The sequence below is a fragment of the Hibiscus syriacus genome, unplaced genomic scaffold, assembly GCF_006381635.1.
Source record: "Hibiscus syriacus cultivar Baekdansim isolate YM2019G1 unplaced genomic scaffold, ASM638163v2 tig00111582_pilon, whole genome shotgun sequence".
Lineage (NCBI taxonomy): Eukaryota > Viridiplantae > Streptophyta > Magnoliopsida > Malvales > Malvaceae > Hibiscus > Hibiscus syriacus.
The window spans coordinates 4,184,345-4,209,808 of record NW_024063126.1 but is presented as its reverse complement, the minus strand read 5'-3'; the positions used below and the strand labels follow the sequence as shown (position 1 = coordinate 4,209,808).

General features: G+C 35.0%; 1 protein-coding gene across 1 annotated transcript; it reads left to right on the top strand.

Annotated features, from left to right (window-relative positions):
* Positions 1 to 283: 283 nt before the first annotated feature.
* Positions 284 to 1,969, top strand: LOC120165389 (transcription factor PHYTOCHROME INTERACTING FACTOR-LIKE 15-like). The gene is made up of 6 exons (XM_039174922.1): positions 284 to 366; positions 478 to 1,225; positions 1,304 to 1,396; positions 1,493 to 1,624; positions 1,701 to 1,889; positions 1,940 to 1,969. The coding sequence occupies exons 1-6, from the start codon at positions 335 to 337 to the stop codon at positions 1,967 to 1,969; spliced, it is 1,224 nt and encodes a 407-aa protein (XP_039030853.1). The 5' UTR covers positions 284 to 334.
* The last annotated feature ends 23,495 nt before the right edge of the window (positions 1,970 to 25,464 follow it).

Genomic DNA, 25,464 nt, shown 5'->3' with positions numbered 1-25,464 from the left:
GTTACTGTTATAGTGAATTCATGCATAATTCATCCATGCTTTAATAAGATATTTTATGAATGAATGCTATTATAAGAGAATCAATCCAAGTATGTGAAATAATGGAAATGATCATATGTGTGCATATGAAGTGAATTATGTGTTTATATGGAAAGTGATCAAAGAGATATAGAAATGAGAAATGTATTCATATTTAAGCCCATGTTATTTAATATGAGAGATGTAGGTATAATTGGCATGCCAAGAGTCGAGGGATTATCAGTGGTCATTCGAGACATAGTGAATGTAGTTTATAGGTAGTCCAGCAACAGTTAGCTAAAAAACTCCACCGAATATGACAGGCCACTTGCCTAATTTACCTTCCATGTACGATTTTCAAGCATTTTTAGCTATTGCATTTCCATGGTGTACTGTTTTCCTTTTGTTATATATATATAGTATTCTCTTTTATGTATTGCAGTTATTGTAATAATGCAGGCGTGATCCTGATTTCATGGAGCTGGTATGGGAAAATGGTGAAGTTCTCATTCGAGGTTCATCGTCGAAGATAACTAAGACGATTTCCCCGTTCTCGTCACATTATTTGTATCGATCGAAGTCTCGAATTCGACTAATCGAAGGGAAAACTTGTAACGCCAGTGGATCAAAGGATGGGGTTGCAGATTCTACGTTAGCCGATCCCATATCGGATATCTCCAGTGCTGTTCTGGGATCCGATAAAAGATGTTACCATAAACAAAGCGACTTGCCTAAACTCATAGCAGACCACCAGGCACACGGTTCTTCCTTGAAGCAGCAGCATGAAACTTGGGATATGGGATCGAAGGAGGAGAAAGATAAGGTGAACTTTTCCATGTTCTTAAGCTCCGGTGCAACAAGAGCAATAAGCAGTCAAGGACTAGCTGCAGGAGCTGAGGATTTACGAGGCAATAATGTCAAATCTTTGCCTCCAAGTGGTGATCCCTTGGAAAACGAAGGGAATTTAATGGCTAAGAAAATGAAGTCACCTCAAAAAGTGTCACATCCGGATGAACAATCCGAAGCCGTTCCGAATACGAGGTTACCTAATGAGGTTCATGAATCCTCAACCTTAGCACCGGATAATACAGGTTTTAAGGGAAATCCTGAGAAAATGGTTGCATCGTCTTCGTTGTGTTCGCGTGGTGCTTCAAACTGTCCAACATACCCTTTGAAAAGGAGATATGAAGTCACTGATCTCAGTAATGTATAATTTCTCATCATCATTTTTCTTCTTTCAATAGCTTTTCTCGTATAACTCATAGGATTTCCATATGTGATGCAGAATACAGATATGGAAGAAGAACCAGAGGGAACGAGGGGAAGCAAAGGTGCTAAGGGAAAGAGAAAAACAGAAGTCCACTACCTATCTGAAAGGGTAAGATCAGTAATACTAGTAACTTACGTGATGCTTTGCTGCCAAAAATGAAATCTGATAAGCTGTTGGGTGTTTGTTTCCTTCTCATATATATAAAAGCGAAGAGATAAAATCAACAAGAAGATGCGTGAACTGAAAGAGCTCATACCAAACTGTACTAAGGTGGATAAAGCTTCGATGCTTGATGAGGCAATCGAGTATCTAAAGACCCTTCAGCTTCAAGTGCAGGTAGTCTTTTCTAGTTCTTCCATTACAATTTATTCTAATGTGTAACCAGAGTGCTAACCATGGGATGTTGGAGCAGGTGATGTCAATGGGAAATGGGGTTTACATGCCACCGATGATGTTCCCGTCGCCTTCAACAATGCAACATATAAATGCTCAACATTTGGGTGGCTACTCTCCCATGGCTGTTGGGATGGGTATGAGGCTGCAAATGGGTGTCGGCTGCGGCGCTCCGCTGCAGTTTCCGACTTCACTAATGCCAGGAGCAGCACCTATAACTGGGATCCCAGAAGCTACACTCAACATGCTTGGGTTAAGACGTTCACCTTTTGTATCTTCGGCTGGTAGTTTCATCCCACAATCGGTCCAATCTCAATCTGCGGCGACGGCTACGATGACACAAGTGAATCATATTCCAGGTGGTTCTAATCCAACACATTAACTCAATAATGCTGAACGGTTCCTTATGACGTTTAAAAAGACTCCAGGTTTCCTGTAATCAGGTTAGCTCACTTACCATATACAGGTTATGTTCTCTTGTAAAAGGGGAGATTTTGATATATATGGTTTCCTGTTGCTTGTTTCAGCTGTTACAGTCATTGAATGAGGTGTATTCACGGAAGGTCCCTTTTCTCAATCAAGGCATTGAAACTGTATTTTCATAAAGAAAAGCACTGTTTTCTATTTTGTACATTACCAAAGGAATGTACAAGCCTCATTTTCCAGCTATTTAGCTTGAGAGCTGAATTAAATAAACGTATTGATGATAAAATGGAGTCTCAGTGTTTACTAGACCAGCTTTAATTAACAATTATCAAATAATGAATGGAACTTAAAGGATGGTACATTAATTACGGTTAATGAGAAGGTCGTATTGATTGTCTCACTTAGAAACGAACGTGAAATTTTATGTTGCAGAAGAAGAATTTATAAAATTTTAGGACGAAATAAATAGATTATCAATAGAAAATATGCAACAAAAAAATCTAAAATTTAGATTAAATTGAAATATTAGACGATGATTACCCCTATTCAGATCCCTCAATCTATCTTTACTATCACCTAAAGACTCAAAAATTTTATGGTATAATTCACCCTTTTGTGAAACTTGTAGATCCTTCAAATGAACTTATGTTTCATGATTAGGAGTCCCTTTTTGTTAGAATTATGATTCAACTTCTTCTTGGATCTGGCCATAAAATTGAAAACAAAACATTGGTAATAGTGTGAGGCTTGCGAGGCAAACGAAACAGTATATTATGTTTAAAACTCTTAACTCTTCTGTCGCCTTTATATTGATTAAGAAAGGAAACTCAATTAGAGTAGAATTCTTCCAATGCAAGTTTCCTTTGTTTTCTATCCCTATAAATAGAAACTACGGAATAGAGTTTTGAAATGCAACAATTGTAATATAAATCTTGCACTTCTTCAATATAGTGAAATTTTCTTCTCTTCTATCTGTACATTTTTTTCTTTTGAGTTTTCTACATAATTTTTGATGTTCTTTATTTTTTTGTTCGATCGTTTTCGTTTGCTGTTATTTTAATTGATAACTACAAACACTTTATTTAAGATATTCATACTCTATATATATATAGGCTACTTTCTTCATTTATTTTAATTCTCTTGTGCTTTGAAATATCTTCGGTACTGAGCTAAATGGACCGCTTTGTACATGTTCTGGTCCCTGCAACTTAAATTAGGAACTTAAGAATTTTATGGTGGGTGTTATAGTGATGATGAAGAGGGGTTGAATGCAGTCACACCGTCCCAATAGATTTGAAGGTCTTATTCTACATACTAAGATGAGGTCCTTAATATAATACCCCAAATATTACGCCAGAGATTAAATTGAAAAGAATTAAAATTTGAAGATTTACTTGAATAATTGGTAAAAGATGAGAAAATGATTTAGAATAGTGTTTTGAACTAAATTGTAGCAATAGATGAATTAAGAGGATATTTTGGTCATTTAAGGGGGAAATGAATTTTAAATTCATTTTCTATAGAGTATTAAAGAAAAAGGAGAAAAAGCGAATTTAGGTTATGAAAAAGCCATCTCTCTTTTCTTCTTCTTCCTGTGGAAATAGGTCTCCCCTATATCAAAGGTAAAATTTTAATTGGTTAGTGTTTCCTTTCGATTATGGTTGGTTCTTGCAACTTAAGTGTTATGTAAGCTTAAGGAAATGTTATATGAGATTAAAACTATGAAATGGAGGAAATATTAGAGATTTAAGAAAATGGGTTTTTAAATGATATGTTGATATATGAGTGTTTATTGATGTTTATTGGTAGAATTAACTTGTCAAAGAGGTAAATGAAAGATTAGAAGCATTGGATAGAATTAATAACATACTAGAAAAAGTGGTGTGATTCTTAGAATTGAATATTCTTGGAAGATTTTAGATGTTTTAAGAAACTAAATGAAAGAAAGTTAGTATGGATAGATAAATAAGATCTTAATAGTATTGTATGGTGTAAACATATTGAAATTTGACCCCATTTGGGTGATAATCGGCCTGAAAACTGGGAATTCTGAGCATGAGTATCTATAATGATAGAGCAGTACCGATACTATAGGCTTAAAATCAGTAGAATTTGTAGAGTAGTATCGATACCGATTCAAGTGGTATCGATACCAAGAGGGGAGTATCGATACCATGAGGATGGTATCGATACCATTGATCACAGAATGCAAAAATGATATCGGTATCGTAATAGAGTATCGATACCATAGTATAGTAGTATCGATACCATGGTGGGGGTATCGATACTAGTGAGCCAAAATGTTAAAAATAGGCTGATATTGTTTTAGAAAGTTAATAATATGTACTATTGAGTAACGTTTGAGTATAATTGTTAGGAAATGTACTAACAATTGACATTGTACGTGTCTTTATGGGATATTTGAGTAGATCGAAATCAAGATCCCGATTCAAGCAAAACTAAAGACAAAGGCAAAGTACCGGAGTGATCAACTTTGCATTCTGGGTATAATAGAGAGATAATCCAGGTGAGTGCATTTATTATGTACATATATGTTACTGTAGTCATAGAAATATGATTGATTGATATATGTATGGTGATTACCAATTGGCACTGAGTGTGCAAAAAGTTAAGAAATTCATACTAAGTGTATAAATTTCCGTATGGGCACTTTGTGTGCAAAACTGAGAAATTCATACTACGTGTATGAATTTCCGTATGGACACTATGTGTATGAACTAATAAATCTATAATAAGTGTATGAATTTCCGTATGGGAAATATATGTGCAATTATCAGAAGTTCATAATAAGAAGGTGAATTGTCGTATTGGTAGTGGGTGAGCAATCCACGTAAATTATAATAAGATTGTGTGATTACTACATTGGCACTATAGTTATAAACCATATAGTGTATAATGATTTGAAAGTGTTAATTGATATTATAAATGATTATTATAGTAGAAACTGTTCTAAAATAAAAGATAAATAGCCTAACTGTGCAATTAATAGAAAGGTGTCAATTATGTCAGTTATATGAAAGGCTAAGTGCCTTTAAAGCCTAACTGTGCATTTGGAAGAAATGTGTCAATTATGCCAGTTAGATGAACGATTAAAGACCATTGAGTAAAAGATAAATGGCCTAGATGTGAATTTGGCAAAAAGGTGTCAATTATGCCAGGTAGATGAACAGTTAAAGATCGTTGAGTAAAAGATAAATGGCCTAGTTGTGTATTTGGCATAAAGGTGTCAATTATGCCAGTTAGATGAACAGTTAAAGACCGTTTAAAGACCGTTGAGTAAAAGATAAATGGCCTAGCTGTGCATTTGGCATAAAGGTGTCAATTATGCCAGTTAAATGAACGATTAAAAACCGCTGAGTAAAAGATAAATGAGCTAGCTATGTATTTGGCAGAAAGGTGTCAATTATGCCAGTTAGATGAACGATTAAAGACAACTGAGTAAAAGATAAATGGCCTAGCTGTGTATTTGGCAGAAATATGTCAATTATGCCTGTTAGATGAACAATTGAAGACCGTTGAGTAAAAGATAAATGGTCTAACTATACATTTGGTAGAAAAGGGTCAATCATGTAAGTTAGATGAAAAGTAAATGCCTTTGGGTAAAAGACTAAAGGAATTATAATGCATTTGGATATAAACGGTGCATAATTGGTATGAAAAGATTTCAAGTAGATATAAAATGTACAACAATCCATAATTGATATGAATGGATGTCATAAAGGAAAAATGTAAACAATACATAATGGGTATGAAAGGATGCCCAAATAAAAATACAAAATTGTGTATTAATAGTAGTTAAGGTGTTGCCCAAAGACACATGATCAATTGGCACTTTGGTGCAATACATGTATAGTACGTTCTAATTTAACGTATACCGTGCAAATAAAGAATAATTGTGGAATAATATATAGAAGGATAGATAGGATGGACCTACTAAGAATAACTTAGATGACTTATTGAAAGCATTATGGTGTAACTGAGAAAGGCTTATATGGTCATTTTGGATTTTACAATTTAAATCGTTATTCAATATTCATAAGATATTTATGTATAAGCTTGATATCTTTGCAGTATTATGTCTCACTAAGTAAATACTTAACGTGTGTTGATTTCACGCGTAGGTAAAGGCAAAGATTAGTTGCTAAGGAGTGCAACAGTAGCATCAACGATCATCAATTAAGATTGACCCGTCAGTAACGTTGGGACAATCTTATTCCTTTTGAAAACTTAGTTGACATGTAATGGAACTAAATAAATATTTTGTAATTTATTTAAATTGATAGTTTTAATATTTTTCTTATATGAATATCATACTTTGAGGTTGTTAAAAATTGAAACAAAATTCTACGGTTTTTCAAATGACCAAATATTTTAAAAGTGATGTGACATTTGTATCTCGCGTACGGAAAGGTCTACGGGAGATGGGTGTTACATTTATTGGTATCAGAGCTAAAAGTTTTGCCGACTCTTGGCCGAAACTAAGTTCAATCGAAATGAGAAAAAGAAATTATATGTCATTAAGATTGTCAAGGATATTGATATGGTGTCATTAGAGTGTACTTGATGACACTCCTTACTAACTATAATGTTGTTACTATGTATGTTTTAATAGATGTTAGAATCCTCGAACTTGCGTAGAGCGGGGGAACAAGAGATGAGAGAAGGGATTGATAGCGAAAGTTACAGAGTTAATAGCGAGCAATCGGTTCCATCTGAAAATGTTAGTGCGTCTGCACATCAAGGGATGTCGGTACCAGAGTATGCAGCTTTTATGCAAGCTCTCAACACTATGTTGACCCGTTGTCAACCTCTTCCATCTCCCTCTACTCCTCCAGTACTTAGAATATTGATCCCAAAAGAGCTAAAGGGCTTGGGAGCTCCAGAGTTTTGAGGAGAAGAGGTGAAGGTCCTATGGAGGCCGACTTATGATTAAATGATGTTATAAAAATACTCAAAAATTTTCACTGTTCGGATCCGAAAAATTTGGGTGGAGCTGTATCTTTACTTACAGGATCAGCTCGAGTATGGTAGTCAAATACTATGATGTATGCACTACTATAGCAAGTGACCTAGCAATTCTTTCTAAAAGAATTTAAGAACAAATATGTAGGTGAACAGTTCAAATGGGAAATGCTGTTAAAGTTCCTAAATTTGAAACAAGGTGATCGAGCATTACATGAGTACGAGGCTGAGTATAATAAGTTGAGTCATTTTTCTACGGAGGTGGTTCCAAATGATAAGGCCATTTACAATTGGTTTATTGAGGGGTTGATGCCAAAATTAAAAGAAATGATGTTGACTTTGAGTTTGCCTAACTTGCAAGAAGTTATTAACCGAGCCAAAGCTATCGAGAGAGCTCAAGAGGAGACATTAGCAGTGGAACATAGTTTGCAGATGGGGAAAAGGGTTGGAATACCTTCAACTCCCTATTATGTTAAGATAGACAAAGGTTCAAGTTCGAGAGATACAGACAAAGAGGGTTCTGTTGTAATTTCACTGAAAATAAAACAGTCCCAGTCGGTTGCTAGTAGCTCGGGTAGAGCAGTTAGAGAAAGAATTGTATGCCAGACATGTTGAAGAGTGCACCAGAGAGTATGCAAACTTCTTAGTGGAGCTTGCTTCCAATGTGGCGAGACTGATCACTTTGCCCGAAATTGTCCAAAGAAATATAGGGACAATTCGGTGCAATCTGAAAGATCTGTGGCAACCTCTAATAGAAACAAAAGAAGGGGAAGATCAAGGGGACATGATGGATCCTTGCAACGATAAGATACTCGTGGAGTCGCCAGAATCTATAATATTACGACCAATGAGGATCGAAATGACCCGTAAATTTTAACAGGTACTTTTCATCCTTTGATGAGCCTGTATTTTTATTAGTTGAACCTTGATTTATGCACTCATACATTAGTACAAGGTTGGCTAGCGCTAGAGGAATTCCTGTAGAACCAATATTGAGTAAAATGATAGCCATAAACCTTAATGGGTCATGGTACAAGTGTGAGTGGAAAGGTAGTAAACAATTAATAAAGATTCTAGGGGCTATGTTCTTGGTGAATCTGATGGAATTATCAATTGATGAGTTAAGATCATTGCTTAAAATGATATTGATAATGATTGTGAAGAGAATGATGTCTAGTTAATGTGATAGATACCTAAATAAGAAAAGTAGGATTGTCTGATAATTTCACAAAATTAGAAAATTAGATATGTCTTTTTAGATCAATATATTGGGTTACCTCCAGATCGAGAGGTAGAATTTAAGGTTGTTGGTTATTAAAGTATTGAATATGTTTCTATGATTTAGTATCAAATAAATCAAGAGGAATTATCTACGTATGATTTAGAGTCGACAGTAGTAGAGGTGCCTTAAAAGATTTGACGTCATTATCGATATAGTGAGTGGTACTATAGTGGTGTTAATCACACGAGCCTTAATTTCTTATGGAATTGAAGAGAGTGGACATGAGACATAAAAGATGTTCAGAACCTCTAAAGGTGTATGTGGTGATCATTGATTATATTACAAAGGTAAGACAAAATATTTCTGAATAAAAATGTTATAAGTAGAAAATGAAGAAATTAAGGACTTTTGGAGCTCAGGTTCAACAGATATTCGTAGAATTGTGGGAGACTTTATATGTCTGACGCACTATTAGAGGAAAAGTTGAACATCAAGTATTTTCTAAATTGTTTCAATCAATCTTGAATCATGAATAAAAAAATGGGTCATGGGGAAAATAGAGATTCAATTAGAATTGAATTATGAAAAATAACCAATACAAATCTGGATTAGAGAAATCCAAAAAATGCGTAATAAAACGATTCATATGGTTGATGTATTGTGGTAAATGCAAAAAGTCTTTAAATTCGAGGACGATTTTTCCTAAGAAGGGAGAATTGTAATACCCCAAATATTTGGTCAGAGACTAAATTGAAAAGAATTATAATTTGAAGATTTATTTTAATAATTGGTAAAACATGAGAAAATGATTTGGAATAGTGTTTTGAACTAAATTGTAGCAATAGATGAATTAAGAAAGCATTTTGGTCATTTAAGGGGAAAATGAATTTTAAATTCATTTTCTATAAAGTATTAAAGAAAAATAGGGAAAAAGGGAATTTAGGTTATGAAAAAGCCATCTCTCTTTTATTCTTTTTCTCGTGGAAATAGCTCTCCCTCATAGCAAAGGTAAAATTTTAATTGGTTAGTGTTTCCTTTCGATTATGGTTGGTTCTTGCAAACTTAAGTGTTATGTAAGCTTAAGGAAATGTTATATGAGATTAAAACTATGAAATGGAGGAAATATTAGAGATTTAAGAAAATGGGTTTTTTAATGAGATGTTGATATATGAGTGTTTATTGGTAGAATTGACTTGTCAAAGAGGTAAATGAAATATTAGAAGCATTTGATAGGATTAATAACATACTAGAAAAAGTGGTGTGATTCTTAGAATTGAATGTTCTTGGAAGATTTTAGATGTTCTAAGAAACTAAATGAAAGAAAGTTGGTATGGATAGGTAAATAAGATCTTAATAGTATTGTATGGTGTAAACATACTGAAATTTAACCCCATTTGGTGATAATCAGGCTGAAAACTGGAAATTATGGGCATAGATATTGGTACTGATAGAACAATATCGATACTATAGGCTTAAAATCAGTAGAATCTGTTGAGTAGTATCGATACCGACTCAGGTGGTATCGATACCAAGAGGGGTGTATCGATACCATGGGGATGGTATCGATACCATGAGGATGGTATCGGTACCGTAATAGAGTATTGATACCATAATATAGTAATATAGATACTATGGCGGGGGTATCGATACTAGTGAGCCAGAAATGTTATAAATAGGTTGATATTTTTATAGAAAGTTAATAATATGTACTCTTAAGTATAATTGTTAGGAAATATACTAACAATTGATATTGTACGTGTCTTTATGGGATATTTGAGTAGATCAAAATCAAGCTCCCGAGTCAAGCAAAACTAAAGACAAAGGCAAAGTACCTGAGTGATCAACTTTGCATTAAGGGTATAATAGTGAGACAATCCAGGTGAGTGCATTTATTATGTACGTATATGTTACTGTAGTCATAGAAATATGATTGATTGATTGATATATGTATGGTGATTACCAAATTGCACTGAGTGTGCAAAAAGTTAAGAAATTCATACTAAGTGTATGAATTTCCGTATGGGCACTTTGTGTGCAAAACTTAGAAATTCATACAATTCATACTACGTGTATGGATTTTCGTATGGACAATATGTGTACGAACTAATAAATCTATAATAAGTGTATGATTTTCTATATGGGAAATATATGTACAATTATGATAAGTTCATAATAAGAAGGTGAATTGTCATATTGGTAGTGGGTGAGCAATCCACGTAAATTATAGTAAGATTGTGGGATTACTGCATTGGAACTATAGTTATAAACCATAAAGTGTATAATGATTTGAAAGGGTTAATTGATATTATAAATAATTATTATAGTAGAAAATGTTCTAAAATAAAAGATAAATAGCCTAACTGTGCAATTGACAGAAATGTGTCAATTATGTCAGTTAGATGAAAGGCTAAGTGCCTTTGAGGCCTAACTGTGCATTTTCCAGAAAGGTGTCAATTATGCCAGTTAGATGAACGGTTAAAGACCATTGAGTTAAAGATAAATGGCCTAGCTGTGCATTTGGAAGAAAGGTGTCAATTATGCTAGTTAGATGAACAGTTAAAGACCGTTGAGTAAAAGATAAATGGCCTAGCTGTGCATTTGGCAGAAGGGTGTCAATTATGTCAGTTAGATGAATGGTTAAAGACCGTTGAGTAAAAGATAAATGGCCTAGCTTTGCATTTGGCAGAAATGTGTTAATTATGCCAGTTAAATGAACGGTTAAAGACCGTTGAGTAAAAGATAAATGGCCTAGTTGTGCATTTGGTAGAAAGATGTCAATTATGAAGTTAGATGAACGGTTAAAGACTGTTGAGTAAAAGATAAATGGCCTAGCTGTGCATTTGGAAAAATGTGTCAATTATGCCAGTTAGATGAATAGTTAAAGGCTGTTGAATAAAAGATAAATGGCCTAGCTGTGCACTTGGCAGAAAAGTGTCAATTATGTCTGTTAGATGAACGGTTAAAGACCGTTGAGTAAAAAGATAAATGGCCTAACTTTGCATTTGACAAAAAAGGGTTAATCATGAAAGTTAGATGAAAAGTAAATGCCTTTGGGTAAGAGACTAAAGGTGTAACATCCCCAAAAGCCGGATCAGTGACTAAAATGTAAATTTTGGAAACTGTGTGCTCAATTTTGAAATAAGTTAAAAGTGTTGGGATTTAAGTAAAGAATTTTGATGATGGATTGAATAGAATAGATGGATAATTAAAGGGGCAATTTAGTCTTTTCAGCTTAAAGGATATTTTGTATTTCCTTTAAATACAAGTGATATACGTGGGTTTTGGGAGAGTTCTGGAAGCCTTCTTCTTGCTCTCTTCTTCTTCTTCTCGTAGCTCCAGCTTAAAGGTAAGTTTGATTTTTAACTGTTAATTTCTGGAATTTATAAGTTGGTTTTGAATCTTTGGGGGTTATATAAGCTTAAGGAAAGCTTATATAAACTTAAAACATCAAGAAGGGAGAATTAGAAAGGATTTTCTATTAAAAGATTAGAAATGAAATTTGGATATAGAAAGGTTTTTGAAATTCTAAGGATGAATTTGACTTGTCATCAATCTAATTAAGAAGTATGAAGTGTTAGAATTGGAATTAGAACACATTGAAAATTTGGTATGATTTTTGAATATCATATGGAAGATAGGATTTTGAGGTTTAAGATGAAATAAATGAATATAGATTGGTTTAAGTATGTGTACTAGAGTTAAGAATGAAAAGGGGATGATATATGAAGTGTTTAAGTGGAAATGAAGTAATTTTCGGGTTGAAAATATGATTTCTGGGCAAGGGGAATCGGTACCCATTCAAGGGGAACCGATACCCCTTCAAACGACAAAATTTCCAGAATGTCATGAGGGAATCGATACCCCCTTAGTAGGGAACCGATTCCCCCTAAAGGGAAAATGTGCATATTGGTTTAATAAGTTCGTTTAAGTTGCTAGTATCCAATTACAAGGTGTAGGTATCTAATGATTATCTTAAAATGTATAATTATGTAGATTCAGAGCCTAACCAAGTTCCAGAATCATTGACAAGTAAGATCGATCAAGGGGAAAGATAAGAGATTGGAATTGACTAGTGAGGCCAGGTGAGTGCATATTCAATAGTATATAATGTGCGATGGAAATAAGACTTGCGATGAGTCTATTTCCTGAAGTGTTACACATGAATTCATGATTAAATGCATGAGTTGAATATGCATGTTTGTATGCTTGATTATATGAATTGATCTGTTCTTTTATGTGCTCTAAGTGATATGACTTATAGGTATTTCTATTATAATGTTACATGATATGTTATGTATGTTAAATGGATTATGTGATGGTATAAGAAATGATATGAAATATATATGTGAAAACAAGTATATGTTATGAGATAATATCTATGTGATTACATGCAACATATGATATTAGATATATGTTTACACATACATGTGGTATGTGACAGAAAAGAAGGAACATGTGATTATGAGATCAATGATTACACGTACATGTGATACGTGACTGAAAAGAAAAGATATGTGTTTATAAGAGAAAGCATATGAATAAGTAATGTGAACTGTTATAAATGATAATGCCCATGTTATGTGATATGAGAGCTAGGGGTATAGTTGGCATGCCAAGGGTCGAGGGTTTACCTATGTTCTTCGGGACATATGGACTGTTTACCTATGTTCTTCGGGACATATGGACTGTTTACCTATGTCCTTCGGGACATATGGACTGATTACCTAGGTTCTTCGGAATCTATGGACTGGTCCTTCGGGACATTGATCGAGCTGTGGTGACAGCATATGTGTGCACAACCTCAATGTACTCACATACCTTAAGTTCTCACTAGTGTACATGGGCTAATAAAGTGATTAAACAAGCATACTGAATGTGATATGTATACGATGGGTTTATAAGTGGTTTGAAATGTGTTACGTGAACCATATGATGTTGTGTGTGTACAGTGCTTGATTGAAAAGGTTAACAATAAAAGTATGTGATTACATGATAAACTGTTAATGATGAATTATGTGTATGTATGTATTTACTGTAATTAATCTGATATGATTTTATATGATACGAAGAATGCATGGAATTGGTATAACATGATAGAACAGAACATGCATGTATTGATATATGTTATGAAGTGTATTATAAGTCGTTATGCCTCACTAAGTCTTCGACTTAGCGTGTGATTGTTTCACACGTAGGTTTCGAGAAGAGTAAAGAGTAATGCGGAGCAAGACAGGTCAGTTTTCCTTACCAAATGTCAGATTAGAAAATATATGTACTGTATATAGAGTGTAGTTGGCATGTAGTCTAAAGACATAAATTGTATGAACTCTGATATATATTTTGTAAACGTTTTGAATAAGTTAAATGTTATCAAAGTTTTTAAATTACTCACTATTTTATACGAATAAATGTTTGAAAAGTCAATGTGACACTTCGGACTCGTATCCGGATCGGATACGGGTTGGGGGTGTTACATTTAATGGTATCAGAGTTATGGTTTAGCCGATTCTCGGCATAAACCGAAGTCCAAAGTGTCATAAAAGGTGTACATGCCAACATAGATTGAAAAATTTTTGATCTGATAGTGTAAGGAATATGTTGTCTTGCTAATAGAATAAGAATAGTTTAATACAGTAGAAAATCCGATCGTGATAATTTCGAAGTAAGTGAAAGGTGATATTCCTGATTGTGATAGCTATTCACCTGCCCTGGCCAGGCAGGATGAAGAGCGGACACCTCAGGAAATGCCTAGTAAGATCAAAAGTTGATTTCAGAAAGCTGAAATCATATCTGAATAATGATAGAAAGTTTTCATCGTTTGGAATCGGAAACACGATATAGAGTAGTTTTGTTATTATGTGGATAAGATAGAATATGGTGAACAGGTGTCACCATAAGAATGTTAAAAAGATCTAATGACGTGATGAGTACGTATAGAAGAACTCAAGGATAAGTGCATCAGTGACAAGTGTATAAGATGTATAAAGTCAGAGCTTATGAGTTTGAAACGAAGTGATAGCATTGCGCATGAACAAGATTATGTTTATGATAAGGGTTTGCAGTTAAGATGGAAAGAGTTAGCATTGGCTAACTAGAGTATGTGATAAAAATGTACTGGAATTATAAGATTTTAAGATATTGTCAGGATATGATAACCAAATCCGCAATGGATCTGGATACAGTTGCATATTTGGATCATAGTAATGTGGTATAGTAAAGGAAAAAGAAGTAAGAATTTGTATATTTAAATAAAGCTGAGGATTGATAAGAAGAGTTTGAGAATATGTATATCGATGATCAGATTATAAGACACAGGAAGTCAGAATGTTGAGTTTGAGCAAAAGAAATTTCAGGATATATGAGAATAGAGGTGAAATTGATAAGTTGAGTAAGTGAATTTTTAAGATAATTTCGATTTGAAAGGATGTATGTGTTTGGTTGATTAGGGTTTGTACCCTAGATTGAACATATATTATTGACTAGCTGTCAGAGTAAAAGTGATAGAGTTATAAGATTGAAGGAAAAGATAAAGTTGAGTTAATTGATTATGATGTCAATTTGAATATGGTTGTATATTCTGAGCAGATAGCTATGATGTAGAAACAGAGATAAGTATTTGCATGGAACCTTTAGGAAGGAAAATACAAGTATAAGAAATGATAAAGAATGAAGTTATGTATAAGAAATGGGTTATCAGAATAATGAGGATGCAATGAAGATTGGTACATAAAGATGAGTATAAGTAATAAGACAAGAGTATGTGAACATGAAAAGAAATATATGATTTATGTATAAGGAATAAGGAATAAAGAAATATACTAAGATGTTCAGTGAAAATTCGAGGGCGAATTTTCTTATAAGGAGGGGAGATTTGTAACATCCCCAAAAGCCGGATCAGTGACTAAAATGTAAATTTTGGAAACTGTGTGCTCAATTTTGAAATAAGTTAAAAGTGTTGGGATTTAAGTAAAGAATTTTGATGATGGATTGAATAGCATAGATGGATAATTAAAGGGGCAATTTAGTCTTTTCAGCTTAAAGGATATTTTGTATTTCCTTTAAATACAGGTGATATACGTGGGTTTTGGGAGAGTTCTGGAAGCCTTCTTCTTGCTCTCTTCTTCTTCTTCTCGTAGCTCCAGCTTAAAGGTAAGTTTGATTTTTAACTGTTAATTTCTGGAATTTATAAGTTGGTTTTGAATCTTTGGGGGTTATATAAGCTTAAGGAAAGCTTATATAAACTTAAAACATCAAGAAGGGAGAATTAGAAAGGATTTTCTATTAAAAGATTAGAAATGAAATTTGGATATAGAAAGGTTTTTGAAATTCTAAGGATGAATTTGACTTGTCATCAATCTAATTAAGAAGTATGAAGTGTTAGAATTGGAATTAGAACACATTGAAAATTTGGTATGATTTTTGAATATCATATGGAAGATAGGATTTTGAGGTTTAAGATGAAATAAATGAATATAGATTGGTTTAAGTATGTGTACTAGAGTTAAGAATGAAAAGGGGATGATATATGAAGTGTTTAAGTGGAAATGAAGTAATTTTCGGGTTGAAAATATGATTTCTGGGCAAGGGGAATCGGTACCCATTCAAGGGGAACCAATACCCCTTCAAACGACAAAATTTCCAGAATGTCATGAGGGAATCGATACCCCCTTAGTAGGGAATCGATTCCCCCTAAAGGGAAAATGTGCATATTGGTTTAATAAGTTCGTTTAAGTTGCTAGTATCCAATTACAAGGTGTAGGTATCTAATGATTGTCTTAAAATGTATAATTATGTAGATTCAGAGCCTAACCAAGTTCCGGAATCATTGACAAGTAAGATCGATCAAGGGGAAAGATAAGAGATTGGAATTGACTAGTGAGGCCAGGTGAGTGCATATTCAATAGTATATAATGTGCGATGGAAATAAGACTTGCGATGAGTCTATTTCCTGAAGTGTTACACATGAATTCATGATTAAATGCATGAGTTGAATATGCATGTTTGTATGCTTGATTATATGAATTGATCTGTTCTTTTATGTGCTCTAAGTGATATGACTTATAGGTATTTCTATTATAATGTTACATGATATGTTATGTATGTTAAATGGATTATGTGATGGTATAAGAAATGATATGAAATATATATGTGAAAACAAGTATATGTTATGAGATAATATCTATGTGATTACATGCAACGTATGATATTAGATATATGTTTACACATACATGTGGTATGTGACAGAAAAGAAGGAACATGTGATTATGAGATCAATGATTACACGTACATGTGATACGTGACTGAAAAGAAAAGATATGTGTTTATAAGAGAAAGCATATGAATAAGTAATGTGAACTGTTATAAATGATAATGCCCATGTTATGTGATATGAGAGCTAGGGGTATAGTTGGCATGCCAAGGGTCGAGGGTTTACCTATGTTCTTCGGGACATATGGACTGTTTACCTATGTTCTTCGGGACATATGGACTGTTTACCTATGTCCTTCGGGACATATGGACTGATTACCTAGGTTCTTCGGAATCTATGGACTGGTTCTTCGGGACATTGATCGAGCTGTGGTGACAGCATATGTGTGCACAACCTCAATGTACTCACATACCTTAAGTTCTCACTAGTGTACATGGGCTAATAAAGTGATTAAACAAGCATACTGAATGTGATATGTATACGATGGGTTTATAAGTGGTTTGAAATGTGTTACGTGAACCATATGATGTTGTGTGTGTACAGTGCTTGATTGAAAAGGTTAACAATAAAAGTATGTGATTACATGATAAACTGTTAATGATGAATTATGTGTATGTATGTATTTACTGTAATTAATCTGATATGATTTTATATGATACGAAGAATGCATGGAATTGGTATAACATGATAGAACAGAACATGCATGTATTGATATATGTTATGAAGTGTATTATAAGTCGTTATGCCTCACTAAGTCTTCGACTTAGCGTGTGATTGTTTCACACGTAGGTTTCGAGAAGAGTAAAGAGTAATGCGGAGCAAGACAAGTCAGTTTTCCTTACCAAATGTCAGATCAGAAAATATATGTACTGTATATAGAGTGTAGTTGGCATGTAGTCTAAAGACATAAATTGTATGAACTCTGATATATATTTTGTAAACGTTTTGAATAAGTTAAATGTTATCAAAGTTTTTAAATTACTCACTATTTTATACGAATAAATGTTTGAAAAGTCAATGTGACACTTCGGACTCGTATCCGGATCGGATACGGGTTGGGGGTGTTACAAAAGGAATTATAATTCATTTGGATATAAATGGTGCATAATTCGTATGAAAGGATGTCATGTAGATATAAAATGTATAACAATGCATAATTGGTATGAATGGATGTCATAAAAGAAAAACATAAATGGTACATAATGTGTATGAAAGGATGCCCAAATGAAAATACAAAATGGTGTATTAACTGTTGTTAAGGTGTTACCCATAATGATTATGAAAGATACATGATCAATTGGCACTTTGGTGCAATTCATGTATAGTACATTCTAATTTAACGTACACCATCCAAATAAAGAATAATTGTGGAAAAATATATAGAAGTATAGATAGGCTGGGCCTAGTAAGAATAATTTAGATAACTTATTGAAAGCATAATGGTGTAACTGAGATGGGCTTATCTGGTTCTTTTGGATTTTTCAATTTAAATCGTCATTCAATATTCATAAGATATTTATGTATAAGTTTGATATCTTTGCAGTATTATGTCTCACTAAGTAAATAGTTAACGTGTGTTGATTTCACGCGTAGGTAAAAGAAAATATTAGTTGCGTAATGAGTGCATCAGCAGTAGCAGCGATCATCAATTAAGGTTGACCAGTCAGTAACGACGTTAGGACAATCTTATTCCTTTTGAAAACTTAGTTGACATGTAATGGAACTAAATTAAATATTTTGTAATATATTTAAATTGATGGTTTTAGTATTTTGCTTATATGAATATCATACTTTGAGGTTGTTAAAAATTGAAACAAAATTCTATGATTTTTCAAATGATCAAATATTTTAAAAGTGATGTGACATCCGTATCTCGTGTACGGAAAGGTATACGGGAGATGGGTGTTACACTTAAAATATTTTATAATAAGACGAAATTATAGAATATCAAAATTTATCATATTACTATTATTTCTTATGAAACAAAATAAAAATCTAAACATATAAAACTAAGAAAATGTCACAAAATAACTATATAATCGTGACATTTTATTTAAAAAGTATCATACTTCGAACGCCCTTAAAAACGAAATGAATATATTTTTTAAAGTGTGCAGACTCCAAATTTTGAGGCCATCTGACATATCACGTGATGGGCGTGAATGCAGTCAATACACATGTTCATATTTTTTTTGACCGAAAGAAATGCCAGCATATATAGTAAATAATAAAACACGTTCGAGAGCCCAAGATCGGAAGTGAATGAAATAGCATGAACAGCCGCCATCGCCTCTACCTGAAACGCCAAGGTAATTCTCCTACTTTCTCTACGACATACCCCCATTATAAGACCTTCACTGTTACGAATAAGCATCCTTGACCATGCTTTATGTTGCGATTGTTTGAATTTTACATCGAACTTTACCATGACGAATGGGGGAGGGGGAGTTGTCCAGTGAACAACCAGCGTTACAGAAGGCCCATGAAGGCACTGATTTGTCAAAAGGAATTTCGAGCACTGTGCCTTTACCATGGTAATAATCTCCTCTACTCTCACAATCTGTCCCTCATATGTGCTTTATTTCGAGCATACCACAAAGCCCACAGGGTTGCCACAATTTCAGTATGTTTTGTAGTAGTATTGTGAGCGAAAAGCCACTTCAACCATTCAAACAAGTTGTATGTATCATTGTAGTAGGCCAATGAAAATGCAGCGCTAATCAAACTAACCGGGATAATTTACAATCACGCAAAATGTGGACACCCGATTCAATGACGTTAATGCAACATGGACAATAAGGGTTATTTAAAATGCGTTTTGTAAGCAAGTTCTGACGTGTAGGAAAAAATTTTGTGCAAATTTTCATACCTGCAGCTTAATCTTGCGTGGACATGAGCAAATTCCAAATATAATTAAAAACCGCCTTATCAGAGAGATCAATTTCCCTTTCAATCATTAACCACCGATACCCGCTTCTCACACTGTACGTCACTGATTTCTCACCACACCACACTCTACAGTCTGCTTGGTCAAAATTAGACAACGGGATGTCCAATATTGCTTCTGACTCGGCTTCAATAAATAATTCCTTGATTAAGTCGACCTTCCATACTCTAGTTTGTTCCTCGATCAAATCTGCCACAATAATAACCGAATTTGTTCTTGGAGAAATGATAAGAATTGGCCTTTTGCTCGGTAACCAAAAGTCGTTCCAAATGGAGATAGAACTTCCCCTTCCCACCTTCCATCTCAAGCCACTCAAAAGAATGCCTTTTGCACTGGAGATGCTTCGCCAAATATAAGATGACGAGGATCCTAATTTAGAATTCAAGAACTCTCCCGCGGTAATATTTTTCCCTGAGCACTCTTCCCACCAAAGAAGTAGGATTGGAAAAGAGTTTTCGTCCCTGTTTCGCTAGTAAAGCAATATTAATTTTTCTAAAATCCCGAAAATCAAGTCCTCTATTTTCCTTTAGTTGCATAAGAATTGCCATGAACACTGATGGACCCCTTGCTTCTTTTCCAATTTCTATTTCAATGGACGTTCTTTTGACTCGCATTCCAAATGGCTGGATTCTTCTTTTCAGGTTTGTATTTTTTTCCGGTTTGACTTTCGCCACCTTGGTTTTCTGGAAACTCATGGCGGCGACCATAACCGATGATATGGATCTCCTTTTGGGTTCTTTCGGTTTTACTAAGATATGAAGAGTCAGATTACTCAGTAGGATTTGGTCTGCCTTTGATAGGAACGTTGGACCCATTTATGGCACAAATTGGTTTCTTTTATGGTTCCTAAACAATCTGTCTTGCATGCCTGGTTTGTATTGCGATAATTTTTGTTCTGATGCTTGCCATCTCTCACTTTGTATTTTTGGTAATATGCTACTTCTTATTATAACCTGTAAAATGGGGCTCTACTCTGGCTTTTTGAGTCAGAATAATGCTCTCTATAGCCATCATCATCCTTCCATGGATGTATTGATGCAAGGCGCCAGATACTGGCTTGTTTTGCTTTATGTAACGTTGTGGTTCTTTAAGGAACTAGGGTTGTCCTACTTCCGTTGTTTCAGTCGGGAATTTCGGTTCCATTGGGTCTTTCTCTATACTGTATATGACAGGAAAACCAGTCGAGAGCTCGGAGATTTTTCTCTCCAATGGTTGGGTGTGACTATACTATCTGGAATCAAGTTATGCCCATACTTGTTCACTAGCATGAGGAGCTGTTTTTACTGTATTCCCAGAATTAGATTCCTTGTCATTTCTCTTTGGTCGTTTGACTCAATCTGGTTGTTATTATGCGGCGGACGCAGATGGAAAGAAAGTCTCCCTCGGTGGCGCGTGTAGGCCACGAGTTTTGACAGCGATTGTTTGATATCCGTTTACTTTCTCGGGGAACAGTTTGTGTTCGTTTGGAGCACGTTTTAGCGTAGTATCCCCTGGATACACGCCGCTTATCTCATCCAGAATTTGAATTTTGACTACATTCTCAGGATTACTTTGATTTGTTTTAGTTTAAAATTTTTGGGTCCCATATTTTTGTTCAGGTCCGCAATTTTTTTACTTAAGTTACATAGAAAAGGATTATATATTTACCTGAGACAATATATCTATACATGGGCTCCTATTACTGTGTTATGGATTAAATGCCCTTTTACGGTCTGGAACCTCTTATGGACTATCCATTTAATTATTTCGTACAACTATAATGTGGTACATGGGTTCGGACTCTACATTGTGTCAGGGATTACGTGCGATTTCTACTTATATTGTCACTCGAACTCTGTAAACGGGTGGTGTGGTGGTTCACTTTAATTATATTGTTACAATAGATTAATATGACACGGGGTGTACGGCTAGCCCAAATACATTTCATTGAGCAATACATATTGCGAGCAGCTAAGTATGACTTCTATTTGTATCGTGGTTTGACCCGAATAAACGAGTGGTGGATTAAACTAATTATTTTCTCACAATCAAATAATACGCGATTGCTTCCATGGTTTTTTCATTACATTGTTACATATTGGAATTCGTTAAACGACATAAATAGCAGGTTAATTAATATGATAATGTGGCCATACTTATCACACAATAAGATATTTCTTAGCGTATTCCTCGTGGTATATATCCTAAGGCGGTTTTCATGGGTACGTCCTTTGACATGCATGCATCTACATGCAATGTGTTCTCCACGTTATTTCATGTTCCCAATTGCTTATTGTTTTGACTGGGTCTACCAGCATTTAAACAGGATAAAGATACAATGGTCCCACGGTTTTACTTTATGCTAACCGATGCTCGTATCTATCCAGTCAGGTGTTTCTATTTGAGTCAAAGACTGACTCCTGTTATTTTACAACTTCTGACTCCTCGTACAAGTCTTATCTTCTCCTATTTTTTTGGACTTCACAATCCCATGAGTGTATATATCCCAGGGTGCATTGGTTCTCTTTTCCGGTATATATATATTTGGTTTGCCTCTGCTATAACCAATGTCTCGGTCACTAAACTTAGCACCAGCTGTTATTATACCTTCCTTCTCATATCCAATCTTATTGCTATGGAAGATTTTATTATGCAACAGATGGAGGATCTTTCCTTCACTGCAATTGAAACTGATGCTATCTTCAATCAAGAAGAACCGGAGATTGATGGTGTGACTGAAGGAGGCCATTACCTGATCAGTTGACTTATCACTCCAAGAGCTGTTGACGGTGGCGCACTATGCCACACGTTACGAGCGGTATGGGGACCTCAGAAGGTTGTTGAAATATTGGATCTTGGTGACCGATATTTTCGAATCAAATTTACCTCAGCTTAGATAATGAACACGATCCTCAACCATAGTTCTTGGACCTTCAATGGTGATCTCTTTGCTTTGGCTCCGTTTGGGGCAGAGAAAGGATTGGAGGAGTACAAATTTGATAAGATGGTGATATGGATTCGCATCTTCAATTTACCTCTCGGTTCCATGATTAAAACCATGGGATTGACTTTGGGAGGAGGCATGGGAACGGCTATTGCGATTGACATAAGAGTTACAGGAGGGAATCATGGAGCGTTCTTCCGTATACGGGTTGGTATCAATATAACAAAACCTCTGCGATGCTGTGTGATGTTGGGCAATCCGAAAGGTGGAAAATCGCACATTTGTCCACTGAAATATGAGAGGCTTCCAAACTTCTGTAACTTTTGTGAACTCATTGGGCATAAGATGCAAAGCTGCAATATGAAACTTGATGCATCGATATCTAAACTTCCTTATGGAGACTAGTTAAGGGTGGTGAATCAAACGCCACAACCAAAGACCCGAACTGGATGACCTATTGAGTATGCAACTACTGCTGGTCCATCGACTGCGTTGAGTAATCCTGTCTTGGTGGAAGACACGACTGGAATGGCTAACCTAAAGTTACCTGCTCCGGATGCTCAAATCGGTGATGAAGAAAGTAATAATTCCGAGGAACTTATGGATGTCATTAGTTTGAAAAGTCAAAATCGGTGAATCTAAAATTCAAAGCAGCCGACGGCTATTGATTCAAAGATGACTGCAATTTTGGTTGAAATTCATGGATTGTAAAACTATACATTTAGTCATTGTACTTTTAGGATATTTACAAGATTAGTTCTTAAGCTTCAATTATAAATACCTTAGCTCATTTAGCTTCAAAACCATCCCAAAGCATTCTAGCTTTCTTCCTATACTAGAGAGAATTTAGTGAGTTTCTTGAGAGTTGTTTTTTCATTTTTATAAAGAGAGAATTATCATTGCTTTCTCCTTGGTAGATCGAAAGAAGTTGTAATTCCTATTTTCTCATAATGAAATTCTTCTACCGTTTCCGTTGTTTTTACCCTATATTATTTAGGGGGTTTTCACGTAAATTTTGTGTCTCTTTTATCTTCAATTTTTATTTTCTCAAATTATCAGTTACGTTTTTGCTCTATCAGATAGCCGTCTTCCGTAACAATTAGTATCAGAGCCAGATTAGAGTGTGTAATATATGCTTATTGTCTTTGTGGTTGCCACCAAAAGGTGGATCCTCCAACATAAGAAAGTAAGAAGGTATTACCCATTCTTTGAAGGTTCCAGAGAACTATTCACGATAGTAAAATAATGAGAGCTATCCGTAAAAGAAGCTATGACAATGAAATTTGAATTGAAAAATTCAATGGGAGAAATTTCTCATTATGAAAATTGAAAATGAAGGCCATCCTGAGGAAAGACGGTTGTCTAGTAGCTATCAATGAAAGGCCGATAGATTTCATAGATGACAACAAATCGATCGAGATAGACGAGAATGCTATGAAAAACTTTCATCTAGCATTAACAGATGAAGTATTGTCAAGAATCGAGGAGAAGAAGACAACTAAGGAGATATGGGATCATCTCACCAAATTGTACGAGGCCACATCGTTGCATAATAAACTTTTCCTTAAGAGAAAATTGTACACTCTCCGTATGCCAGAATCTACTTTAGTGACGGAGCACTTAAACACATTGAACACGTTATTTTCTCAGTTTACATCCTTAAGATGTACAATATGAGAACAAGAACGTGTTGAACTTCTACTTCAAAGTCTACCTGATTCGTATGATCAACTCATCATCAACTTGACAAACAATAATGTCACCAGTCTAGTCTTCAATGACGTTGCAGCTGCTGTTCTACAAGAAGAAAATCGGTGCAAGAACAAGGAAGACAGACAAGTAAATCTGCAACAAGCAGAAGCGTTGACAACAATGAGAGAGAGATCAACAGAACGTGGCCAAAGCAGCAGTCACAAATATGGTAGATCGAAGTCGAGGAGCAAGAAGAATTTAAAGTGCTACAATTGTGGAAAGAATGGTCACTTGAAGAAGGATTGTTGGAGTCTAAAAAAAAACTCCAATCCACAAGACAATACCGCAAACACTTCAGATGATGGAGATGCTCTATGCTGTGAAGCGTCAACCACCGTGGAAGGTAGAAAAAGATTTGCAGATATATGACTCATTGATTCAGGAGTGACATATCACATGACCTCAAGAAGAGAATGGTTCCATCATTATGAACCTGTCTCAGGAGGATCTATGTATAGTTGCAATGATCATGCCTTAGAGATCGTTGGCGTGGGAACCATCAAATTGAAGATGTATGATGGAACAATTAAAGGTGTTCGAGATGTGCGGCACGTGAAAGGCCTGAAGAAAAATTTATTATCCTACGGATTATTGGATATTAATGCAAGCAAGATTGAAACACGTAAAGGAATCATGAAGGTGTTCCGTGGAGCGCTTGTAGTGCTGAAAGGTGAAAAGATAGCAGTAAACTTGTACATGCTGAAGGGAGAGACTGTGCTAGAAGCAGAAGCCTCTGTTGCCTCATGCAGTTCAGATTCTGCAATGTTATGGCATCAGAAACTTGGACACATGTCAGAACAATGAATGAAAGTCCTTGTAGAGTAAAAGCTACTTCCAGGCTTAACAAAGGTATCACTACCTTTGTGTGAGCATTGTATAACAAGTAAGCAGCACCAGTTGAAATTCAACACATCAAATTCTAGAGGCAAGAGTGTTCTAGAATTGGTTCACTCTGACGTGTGGCAAGCACCAGTTACATCCCTAGGTGGAGCAAAATACTTTGTCTCATTTATTGATGACTACTCCAGGAGATGTTGGGTGTACCCTATTAAGAAAAAGTCAGACGTGTTTTCAACTTTCAAAAACTTCAAGGAACGGGTGAAACTTGATTCTGGAAATAAAATCAAGTGTTTCAGAACAAATAATGGAGGAGAATACAGAAGCGAAGAATTTGATAACTTTTGCAGGAAAGAAGGCATCAAAAGACAGTTCACAGTGGCGAACACTCCTCAACAAAATGGAGTGGCAGAGCGGATGAACAAAACCTTGTTAGAAATAACAAGAGCAATATTGAGGGATACAGGCCTAGAAAAATCATTCT

Bases quoted from the DNA above. Each gene is read 5' to 3' on its own strand.
- LOC120165389 (XM_039174922.1), top strand. From the start codon at position 335: ATGACAGGCCACTTGCCTAATTTACCTTCCAT. The intron at 1,226-1,303 runs GTATAATTTCTC...TATGTGATGCAG, and splicing joins AAGTCACTGATCTCAGTAAT to AATACAGATATGGAAGAAGA. The intron at 1,890-1,939 runs GCACCTATAACT...GCTTGGGTTAAG, and splicing joins CTTCACTAATGCCAGGAGCA to ACGTTCACCTTTTGTATCTT.